The following is an 11,706-nucleotide window of genomic DNA, read 5'->3' as shown; positions in this document are numbered from 1 at the left end:
CAGAGGCAGGCACTGGGGGGCAGAAGCAGGCACGGGGGGGGAGGCAGGCACTGGGGGGCAGAGGCAGGCAGATCCTCAGAGCTTAGTGGCCAGCCAGGCTGGATGAATGGTGAACTCTAGGTTCCAGGAAAGACCCTGTCTCAAAAAAATAAGGTGAAGAGCAACAGAGGAGGCCACCTGATGTCACCCTCTGGCCCCCCTCCTCCCACAAGCATGGATATGTGGACCTGTCTGCAAGCCTACGTGCACACACACCCTCACACACAGACAATAAAATAACCATCTGTGTCTTGGGTTAGATAACAGAGAACAAGCATCCTGCAATGTCCCTTTAGTTCCCAAACAGCTGGTGATTTGAAGTGAAATGTGCTAACCCCTTTACGGCTAAGAGCACATAGGTCTAAGAGCACATAGTCTGGACCTAACTGCCTGAGGCTGTTTCAGCCTTCTGCTGGCCTTGTCCTGGGTGCTGCTCCCGTGCTGACAGTAACTGAAAGCACATCACAAGTCTATTGCCATCTGCCAGGCCTAACTATCTAAATTGTTTGAAAAGAAAACAGGTCCCTAGACCTCCCCAAGGTTCAGATACAGCAAATCCATTATAGCCACCGAACTAGCAAAATCCATGAATGGAACCAGACAGCAGGAATGGATGACGCCAAAGGGGTCAGGTCCTTCTGGCTGAGGAGGGCTCAGGACAGCAAGGAGGACTAGAACCGGCTCAGGGTCCAAGCTCCAGGAGACACTGGCAACCCTAGTCTCCTGTCTCATGTGGGAAATCTTTCTTCTTTCTTCGGGGTAAGAAACTCTAGGGGGCTGGAGAGATGGCTCAGTGGTTTAGAGCACTGACTGCTCTTCCAGAGGTCCTGAGTTCAATTCCCAGCAACCACATGGTGGCTCACAGCCATCTGTAATGGGATCTGATACCCTCTTCTGGTGTGTCTGAAACAGCTACAGTGTGCTCATATACATAAAATAAATCTTAAAAAAAAAAAAAAAACAACCAAAACTCTAAAGAGAAAAAAACCATAAACAAAGAAGAAAAGGGTCCTTACCTGTTCCTGTTGGGTTCCCGACTTTTCCCAGTAGTGGACAAGATACTGAAAAGTTGCCCCGTGGAACACATCAAAGGGAGGGGAGAAGTGTATGACGAGGGAACCTTTTCCTGGGGTCACCGAGATGTTTTTCGGAGGTCCAACAGTAACTGAAATGGAATCACAAACAGAGACCTCACATGAGTGACACACAGGCACCCATATACGCTGTGTGTGCCTATTAAACACCACACATATCAACATTGTGTGTACACACACGTTCACACTTACACACACAATGGGCTGCACCCAGATGCCCGTTCTGAACACGAGGTTTACCAGGGAGCCAGCATCCAAGCAGAAGGAGAGGCCCTTGCAGAACCCACTGGGCTCTGGCGGGTGCAGGACTGGCCCTGCTGAAAGGCCCTCTGAGCCAGGATCTATCAGGGCTCCATGGACGTTGTTTCCCGTTCCCATCAGGGAGGGCTGTGCAGCACTCTGCAAGGGTTTTTGGCCTTGCTCAAGGCCTTCGAGATCGGTCCAGCTGAGCTGCTGTCTCTCAGCTGGGAGTTGTTTGACTGCAAGCAAAGCCTCCCGAATCACAGCAGGCTTCGGAATCCCAGAGAGACAAGAACAGAAACGTAAGCTGGAGGCGAAGTTTTCATTCAGGGGGGAAAAGATGCGCAAGGTTTGAAATCTGCAGAGAAGTGTGTGGATCTGGAGAGCATGATGTTAAGTGAGGGGAAAAGACACCGCCTGCTCTGCCTCATACGAGGATCCCAGTCTACCCTGTCCACGTGGAACACGAGACATGTTACAGGTAGGTAAACAGGACTAAGTGACGGTGTGGTTTAACATTTACCGCATCACTGAGTTTTCCTCTACAGTTGATTTTTTTTTTTTTTTGAGACAAGGCCTCTCAATGTGTGGCTCTGTCTTGCTTGGAACTCACTCTGTAGACTAGGCTGGCTTTGAACTCATGGACATCTGCCTGTCTCAACCTCCCAAGGTCTGCAACTAAAGGTGTGTGCCACCCTTAACCCCCGGCTCACTTTTTTTTTTTTTTTCTTCCGAGACAGGGTTTCTCTGTGTAGCTCTGGCTGTCCTGGAACTCACTCTGTAGACCAGACTGGCCTCAAACTCAGAAATCCGCCTGCCTCTGCCTCCCGAGTGCTGGGATTAAAGGCGTGCACCACCATTGCCAGGCTAGGATTATACTTCTTAAAAAACAAAAAACAAACAAACCAACCCAGCCAAAACACTTACTGCTTACTACAGAATGGACTATGTAGACAGCGGTCATATCTGTTGTCTTATATTTGAATTCCAGCGCTCTCACGTGCACGTGTGTGTGTGTGTGTGTGTGTGTGTGTGTGTGTGCATATGGGGGCTCAACAGTACAGCCTGCCTAGGAGGGAGGTATCAGGTCCCTGCTCCCCAGGAGCATAGCAAAGAAAACCAAATATGGCTGTAACACTGTTTACAGTAACTGCCGTCCCATTAAACACTGTTTACAGTAACTGGCGTGGGGTCAGATTTAGAGCCCAGAGCCTGGTGCAGCAAACCCTATTCTTTAGCATCAGCCTGAGGTCAGTGGTCTCTGACAACCTCACCATTTGTCTCTGGTGTATTAGGATGGGCGCCAGGACCAAGGCCTAGGGTGGGTTCCATACTGATCACTGAAGAAGCATGCAGAGAAAACCTGGGACGGTGACATTTCTTTTTAAAGGTGTGTCTATTTTATTTATCTGCGTGTGAGTGTGGGTGCCCGAGGAGGCCAGAGAAGGGTGTTTAGATGCCTGGAGCTGGAGTCTCAGACAGTTGTAAGCTCCCCAATGTAGGTGCTGGGAATTGAACTCCGGTCCTCTGCAAGAGCCAGAGTGCTGGGCACGGCTGAGTTGTCTCTCTGGCCCCTGTAAGGCTTTCTTCCCACGTTCTCTTACCGTTTTCATAGTGTTGAAATGGCTCCAGCCCCACCCACTCGGAAGTGAGGTTCCCTCGCTTGGCTCGCACCCGCAGGAAGACTGTGAATGGGTGTGGGAAAAGCTTCAAGCGGCCGCCTCCTGTTAAGTCACATTTTGTCTCTGTGATGTCCGTACAGTTCGGCTTCAGCAACCTATGCCAAGAGCCATCGACGCTGGGAGGGAAAACAAGATCTCAGTTCACAGAACTCTCTCTTCTCGTGTAACCCTGTTCTCTAGAGACATTAACTCCCCCCACCCCCCGAGGACCCGCTTACTCATTCATCTTTTGGGCAAAGGTCACATACAGAAACTCTTGGCTAGATTAGGTCATACTCCACGCCTACTCAAGTGTCCAACGCTCTCAGGGTGAGCACAAGGTTAGGAGACCACCAGTATGACCGATTTTTTTTTTTTCGAGACAGGGTTTCTCTGTGTAGCCCTGGCTGTCCTGGAACTCACTCTGTAGACCAGGCTGTCCTCAAACTCAGTAATCCACCTGCCTCTGCTTCCCGAGTGCTGGGATTAAAGGCGTGAGCCACCACAGCCTGGCTGTGACCGATTTTTAAAATATGTTCTTACTTACCCCTCCCCTCCAAACCCCCATCTGGTATCCATTAATAGTGATTCCCCACCTCTCTTCACCCGGAAGCCTCAGTCAGCGGCAGTGACTGAGGGACCGTCTGCCTCAACAGGCTCCCTCAGCCCAAAGGGAACCATCTCATATGGAGACCTATGAACCCCTGGTCTCTGTGACTTCCTCTGTGACAGGTCCATTCAAGATATAGAATGAATGGGTTTTTTTTTTCTTCCTCTAAAGCTTTAAAATTCTGTGTTTTATTTCTATGTGCCCTTATGTGCTGGGATGGAAGGTGTGAGCCACCACCACCCATCTCAGAATGGTTTTTAAGAATGTTTCTCGGAAGACAGATTTATGGGGAGGGGGGGTCCGAGGGAAGGAATCCCTTTGCGTACAGAGGGTAAAAATAAGATGATTCTGGCTGCATTTAGATGAACAATGAAATGAACACGGCTCAATCGTACGGTTCATCAAGCGCCACCAATTCCGTCTAAGGTTTACTCATCAGGGGGGATCACCTGGCTTCCAGGCTGTAGCCAGAGCTTTTCCGTCCGGAGACTTAATTATGACTAAATGCCCAGGCCACAAACATTAGCTCATTCCTGTTTGCTTAGTTCCCGGTTATTCTATTCTGAAGGCCACATGGCTGGCTGGTTACCGCTGCTATCTCCAGCACCTCTGATGGATTCCCAGAGTTCTACCCTCTTCCACCTCACGTATTTCTTCCTGCCTCTTGCTAAAAGGCAGTCGGCTTTTTCTTGACACACGGTGATGCCATGCAGTGCAAGAGACGGGAGATTCTCTCTACACTGTGCACAGGGTCGTTCTGGACCTTTGCTTTCAGAGGTTACCTCACGTGTTGTGCGTGCGAGCGCACGCTGGCCATGCGAGATGGTGGATTTTAACTGCTAGCCTGACACGACCAGACTCTCCTATAGATTTGGCTTTGCTACCACAACCTTCATAAAAAGCTAAGGGGGTGCCTTCCTTTACAATGGCAGTCATGCTTGACCACAGACAAACACAGTTTTTAAATCTTAGTCTCAAAATCAGTTAAAAAAAAAAAAACTCAAACAAGAAAACTGATTTTTAAAGCCAAACAAACCCAGAGACCTCTTCCGCTCACTGAGAGCCGAGCCCTGCAGCAGAGGGGGTGAGGGTGGGGAACCAGACTGCTTTAGTGTTTACCAATGCTTTTCTTACTAAAACCAACCTCAACCCCTGATTTAAAAAGATACAAAATGTTTACTAAGAAGAAAGAAAGGAAGGGAGCTGGGGAAATGACGATTGTTAAACTGTCAGCCTGGGCTCAGACCCTCAGCATCCAAGCAAACCTGTAAAACCCCAGTGTCCCCGGCACTGTTCAGGAGTGGAGAAGGGTGGGGCAGGTGTGGAGAGAAGAAACCGGATGATCCCTGGTCTGCCAATCTAGCTGAATTGGAGAGCTCTGGGTTCACTGAGAGACGGTCCCCAAAAATACGGGGAGCGGGACTAAGGAAGGCACTTTGCCATGCTCCCTGGCTTCCACATGGCTGTGTGCGTATGTGAATGTGCATGTGTGTATGTGTGTGAGAGAGGCTTGCACACACATGTGCGTACACACACACACACCCCACAACCAACCAACCAACCCTAGCGTCAAAGAAGTGAGCCTGTAATACAAAGCTCTGTGGAAGCTGTGATGGTTTGTATATCCTTGGACCAGGGAGTGGCACCATCTGGAGGTGTGGCCTCGTTGGAATAGGTGTGACCTGGTTGGAATGGGTGTGTCACTGTGGGTGTGGGTATAAGATCCTGACCCTAGTTGCCTGGAAGTCAGTCTTCCACTAGCAGCCTTTATATGAAGATGTAGAACTCTCAGCTCTGCCTGCGCCATGACAGCCTGGATGCTGCCATGCTCCCACCTTGATGATAATGGACTGAACCTCTGAACCTGTAAGCCAGCCCCAATTAAATGTTGTTTTTTTATAAGACTTGCCTTGGTCATGCTGTCTGTTCACAGCAGTAAAACCCTGACTAAGACAGAAGCCTTTTAAACAAAGCTCAGAGTGTAGTGTCATGGGCCCGGCCGGAGTCTCAGCTCCTCCTGGAGGCTGAGGCAGGAGGATCTCTAGCTCCAGAGCTATCTGAGCCAAACAGGAATGCTCGTCTTAAGACAGCTTTTGTTTATAACCGTGTGCCCAGTGTTTTCAGCTTGATCTTCAACTAACTTATGTCACCAAGAAAAGAAAAAACAAAAAACCAAAACTGTTTGACTGAGCAGTTTCTTAGTGAATACTGCTTTGCAAATCAAGCGGTGGCCTGCAACTGAGGTGAGAGGCAGCACAAAGGGCGTGAACACTCGATTATTCAGAACAGTAAACCAGGTGAGAAACTGAGAGTTCACTGTAGTATGCAGAACACATTCCTCAGTAGGCTCAGTTTGGACTTTGAGGTTATAAACCTGAAAGCTATCTCTTGCCTTTCCAGGGCAGAAGAGAACCCTCGCTCTGTACAGAGCAAAGGGATCAAGTGTCACCAATAAAGGAGGTCCCAGCAGCCACTGCTCTTTAACAGCCAGGCTTAAGTTCGCCTTGGATGAGCAGGAGGTGTTGAGATCTCTGTCCTTGAAGCTTTTGAGTGCATAGGGGGTCTCACCATAGTCATGCTGAAAGCCCGGGGTCAGGATCTCACGGTAGGCTCCCAGCCAACTTCCCCAACAGGTCTCACCCAGCAAGGACACCCACTGAACATCAAGGACTCCTGCAGAGCATCAAGGACACCCGCAGAGCACCAGCCACTTACAAGCTATATTCCACCTGGTAGACCACTGGTCTCGGGTCATTGCTGGAAGGTGGCGGCTCCCAAGTTAGAATCTGCTCATCATTGTACAGGTGAAGCCTTGGGTTCAGAGGAGCCGCAAGCTGGGAAAAAGAGTCTTGGGAGGAACAGGGAACAAGAGGAGGAAAGGGGGCAGGGGAGAAGAAGAAAATACTGAATTAAAACAATGTTTCAGTGCCTGTTGTCAAAGTCATTTATTCAACACAGTTCTGGCTGCAGTTTGGCTCCGAAACAAGAGCAGCTGATCTCCCTGACTCACCCCCTCCTGGGCCTGATTGTGAGGAGGGCACTATGGGAGACATGTTTTTAGGTCACCCTCTAGGTCGTGGGGACCACAGTCTAGACTACTCTGGGTTCCCACATCTATCCCACTTGACTGTGGGCTGCCCAAAATTCCATCTTTCTACAGGAGTAACCCTAATTCTAACCAATAACAGACCCCCCCCCCCATAGAGTGAGCATCTGCGAAGCCCAGAGAGTGCCAAGATGACCCTGCATGCATGTGTTCATGCGGATGCCCCAAATCAGTCAGTCCACTCCCCAAGGCCCTTGCTATGTGGACAAGATCAGACATCATTTGCTCCTCAAAAGCTCTCAGCATCCCATCGCTGGGATCTGGATAACTTTCTGCACCCCAGGTTCGAAGCCACAGAGGAAATGTTCAATTTTAACTTGCCTCCCAGCCCTGAGAGCCACAAATCACAAAAGAACACATTCCCGGGGGGGGTGCGGGGGGAGGTAGCAGATTCCCCAATGAGACCAGTTCCAACCATCGCCACAGGCAGATATTGGGCGGGTTGGGCTAGAGACTGAAAACACTGGAACCTTCCCTCAAAAGAGACATCGTCGTGTAACACTTTCTCTGATGGAAAGATTAACGAGAAATATTTAGAAGGTGGGAAGGAAGACATGCGGCTCCAGAAATGAAAGCAGGAAACATAAACCAAACCATGTTTTCAGAGAGCCCCTCCAAGTCAGAAGAAGGGTGCGGAGGCGCCTCCAGCCCCCCCACCCCCCACCCCAGCGCACCGCCACCGGGCTGTCACCGTCCATCCACAGACTACCCAGCGCCTCCACCTCTGGGAGATGCCGGCTGCTCAACACTGCAGACCATTCACACAGGCCTCAGGGGAACGGGGCGGGGAGGGGGGCAAAGCAATGAGGCGGAGGGCAGGCACGAGGGCTTGGCAGAAGCCAGGGAAGTCAGGCACCCATCAACAAATCTCAGAGACAGCAGCGTTTCCTGCCCTCATCGGGTTTCTGCCAGCGCTGTAGCACATCCCCCAAACACAAGAGCTTTTACCAACCGAGACATATCATCTCAATTATGTCACGGCATTTATCACTTATCATCCCTCTGAGGTCAGGTGTGTGAAGCAGGCCTAGGGTGGAGATGGCAGCGGGGTTGGGGGTGGGGGCCCTGTTCCTTCTGGAGTCGCCAGGGCACCTCCCTTTTCTGTGCTCTGGAAGCTAGTGGCATTCTTTGGCTTGTGGCCCCTTTCTCTGTCAATGCTGGGCCCAGTCAGCCTTGTGTTACCCTCCCTCTGGTTCTCCTTCTTACTCTATCTTTCAAGGACCCTGTTAATGACCGTGAGTCCACGTAGGGTAGAATCCAGAGTCTAGAATGTCAGGATCTTCAACTCAGTCATACCAGCAAAGCCCCTTCTGTCAGAACACATATCCGGAAGGTCCGGGGATCAGTGCCTGGACATCTTTTAAAGGACATTATTCTGCCTAACACACCTCCCTCTCACCATCTCTCACATCTCCGGAGGAACCAGAAAGAATATTCTCTTCCTCTACTGGGTTCCTATTCTCACAATGTAAACATCCATTTAGGAGAGGGAGGCCAAGGGACCGGGTTATAAAGAATCTTACTCTAACCACATGTGGAAGGGGCAAGCTTTCTGTCAGGGTTCTCAGATACAAGAGAGACTCAGGACAAATGGCTTAACTGTGGTGCCTATTAGCATACCAAGTGTCTGCGGCCTCCAGGCCCACTCAGGACCTGTAGCTCCCCTCAGCTCAGCTCACCCGATCCTAAACTTCAGCTCACCTCCAGCTCACTGGCTTCCAGTGGCTTCTGGCCCCCAGTTTCTCATCCCTAAGTAGTCCTGACATTTGGGCTATGCGCTTTCTTGGGCCTCTTGGGCCTTCCTCACTCTTCATCTCCTCTCTTCTTGGCCTGGTCCAGTCTGCTAGCCATGCTCATCTACTACTTTTCCTGCTCCGGACTCCTCTGGATGCCTCCGGCTGTACTCTCCCTCAGATCTTCCCCTCAGCCATACCTTGGGAATTTTACTTCGCTCTACTCGCATGCGCACGACAGGGCTGGGAGTGGGGGTGGGGGTGGAACTCAGTTGCGCACCACTCACGTCATGGCTCAAAGCCCTGGGCTGGATGCCCAACACTTAAAAACAAACAACAAAAAGCTGACCTGGGCTGGGCAACACTTTAATTTGGCCTTTAATCCCAGCACTTGGGAGGCAGAGGCAGGCAGATTTCTGAGTTCGAGGCCAGCCTGGTCTACAGAGTGAGTTCCAGGATAGCCAGAGCTACACAGAGAAACCCTGTCTCGAAGAAAAAAAAAATAGAGTTGACCTGGCAAGATGGAGTTCTCAGACTGGCTCTAAGGACAGCTTCACACAGCAAGGCTCTGTCTCCACCGGGAGTTTCTTGGGAACCTTATCTAATCTTCTTCACTGAAGAAAATGAGTCTCAGAACTGTGGACTCCTCCGGGAAGTGCCAGAGACCGTCCGCACACCATAAAACACTTTACCAGATAGCCCTCTTCACATTCTGGATGGCCTGTCCTGGAACCTCACCCTCTCTGCTCCTGGGAAACAGCACAGCCGTACTTGGGACCTTGCTCTGCAGCTTCCTCTCTAGGGAGCGTCCCTGCTGTCACTCAGACTGAGCCCTGGGGTAAACGTATAAACCTGCTCTCACCTCTACTGTCTTGCTCCAATTGTACTCCAGAGTGTGATTCACACTGGAGTCCTTCGAGAGGCTCCTCTGCTATTGTCTTGTGTGCTTGCCTCTGGATAAGGCATTTGGGTCTGGAGACCAGTCACTGTGCGCCCTCAGTACAGTCTTTCTGTGGAAGGAGCAAGTTTGTGTGCTTTGTAGGCTCTGCTCACAATTTTTCTTTTCACAGCTGCCCATCAGTTACTTCTCAGTGCCACGCAGACACTTTGAGAAGTTGAGGTGCTGAGGGATTCAGGGGTGCTTTCTCTCTGGGCTTGGAACAGCAGGCTCAGAAGATGTGGAGAACGAGCATTGCGCTGACAGACAGCTGTCAACCATGAAAAAAAAATGGAACAGAACCCACTCAAGGCCCAGGCGCTCTGTTCCTTGCTTTATGTTTGGCCCGTGGTTTTTGTCTCGTGTCACAGGCCAGGGCAGGGGTGCTGACCTTCTCCGGATGGTTCTAAAGACCCCTGTTACTTTTGTGTCCCTGGGACCAAACTGCCTGACAGAATGCACTGGATTCCAGTCCATGCTAACAGGGAAGGCAGGCATGTGGGGACGACGCTGCCATTGGCGCTGGACTGTGTGGCTGCACACCTGACCTAGTCTGAAGAATCTATCAAGTCTCAAGTGTCTCGACCCCAGGCACATCACGGGTGAAGCAGGAAGGGCAGGATGGAGGGACCTGTACAGGGCTGAGGTGCAGGGAGCCGTTCAAACAGACTACACCCAGCAGCTCTTATCATTAGTGGTTCGTGACTCAGAGGCCACAGGCGCACGGGGAAAGGAGGAGCTTTGCACAGTCCCCTAGGGTCTGGGAGCTTTTGCCCCCATAGGAGATACAGTGTCTTTATGGTGCTCCGGGCCAGAGAAGGCAGGTGTTTCAAGGGCAAAGGCCGTGGTCCTAGGAGCTGCAGTTGGAAGAGCCCTACCCTGGCTAGATTGTCCTGAAACCACCTCCCTTGTGATTATACTGGACACAACCCAGAAATGCCAAAATAGACTGCCAGTTTTAAGACCATCTGCCTAGGAACCTGCCACTTCTCATGTAACCTAACAGGCACAAACTCAGGCATCTTGAGGAAGAAGGCAGGCTAATCTGTGACAGGACAGAGCCTTTGAATACTGTGCCAACGAGCTGTCTCTGGAACCAGCTCTCATTACCTGCAAGGCAGCCATGGGAACCAGAAACTAAGAAACAGCCACATCTTAAATGTGACATCTTTTCTTAATTTGTGTGTGTGTGTGAGAGAGAGAGAGAGAGAGACAGAGACAGAGACAGACAACAACTTGTGGAAGTCAGTTCTCTCCTGCAGATCCTAGATTTCAGAGTTAAGTCACTAGCCTTGGTAGCAAGCATCTATCTCACCATCCAGAAGAAAAAAAAAAAACAACTTAAACCCCCAACTAATCACATCTTTAAAAACAAAAACAAAAGACAGATTATGCTGTCTGGTTTGGGCCTTTCGCTTCATTATTTATGTGTATGTGGGTGTGGCTATGTGTACCACGTGCTTGCAGGTGCCAGGAGGGCAGGTGGGTGGGTGGGCGCTGGGAACCAAACCCCAGACCTCTGCAGGAGCAGTGAGTGCTCGTAGCCACCACCGAGCTATCTCCTCAGCTTTGCTTTTTACTTCGGATCTTGGGTTTGCCTCTCACAGCTCTATGGGAAGGAGTTCTGTCCTTTATGAGGGAACCGAGGCCCAGGTGGGGGCTTGCGGGATCCTGTGGCTCAAGGCAGGATTCCAGATAAGTGAGGCCCTTTACCCGACAGCAAATACTGCGGCCTGGTGGGAGTCTCATTATTGTTAGGGGCTGACAGGTCCCCCACAGGCTTTGAATACCGGGTCTCCAGCCTGTGAGGCTATTTTGAGGGCTGTGGAGCCTGTAAGTGCAGGGCCTGCATGAAGGAACAGATCGGCGGACGCAGGTCTTTGAAGGCTATACCCACTCCCTGGTTCTAGCCTCTCTCTAGCCTCTCTCTATGGTCAGCCTCACATGAATCATACCTGACACCAATGACCTCACCTCCAGCAACTTAAAAGTGACAGGGAAATAAACAGTCCTCACCCTTCAGTCAGAACCAGGAAGTGATTCTTTTTAGTAAATCCCCACAGCAAGTGGGTTTTTTTCTCCCTAGATCATTTGTCTCTTCCTGGCAGTAAAATATGAAGATTAAAAGAGAGAAAATAGAGGCAGGCAGATTTCTGAGTTCGAGGCCAGCCTGATCTACAAAGTGAGTTCCATGACAGCCAGGGATATACAGAGAAACCCTGTCTCAAAAAAACAAAAACAAAAACAAAAAACAAAAGAGAGAGAGAAACGGGGGGGGGGAGAGAG

General features: G+C 50.5%; 1 protein-coding gene across 1 annotated transcript in view; it reads right to left on the bottom strand.

Moving 5' to 3' along the window:
• The window catches only part of Ifngr2 (interferon gamma receptor 2), an 18,669-nt gene that overhangs the window by 4,169 nt on the left and 2,794 nt on the right, over positions 1–11,706 (bottom strand). Inside the window, exons 2-4 of the mRNA XM_021184980.2 lie at positions 6,360–6,492; positions 2,978–3,171; positions 1,056–1,204 (exon numbers count right to left, since the gene is read on the bottom strand). Coding sequence (XP_021040639.1) covers positions 1,056–1,204; positions 2,978–3,171; positions 6,360–6,492 — 476 coding nt within the window. The remainder of the gene's footprint in view (positions 1–1,055; positions 1,205–2,977; positions 3,172–6,359; positions 6,493–11,706) is intronic.

The sequence above is a fragment of the Mus caroli genome, chromosome 16, assembly GCF_900094665.2.
Source record: "Mus caroli chromosome 16, CAROLI_EIJ_v1.1, whole genome shotgun sequence".
Lineage (NCBI taxonomy): Eukaryota > Metazoa > Chordata > Mammalia > Rodentia > Muridae > Mus > Mus caroli.
Note: the sequence above shows the minus strand (reverse complement) of the source record. Positions and strands in the feature narration are given on the sequence as shown.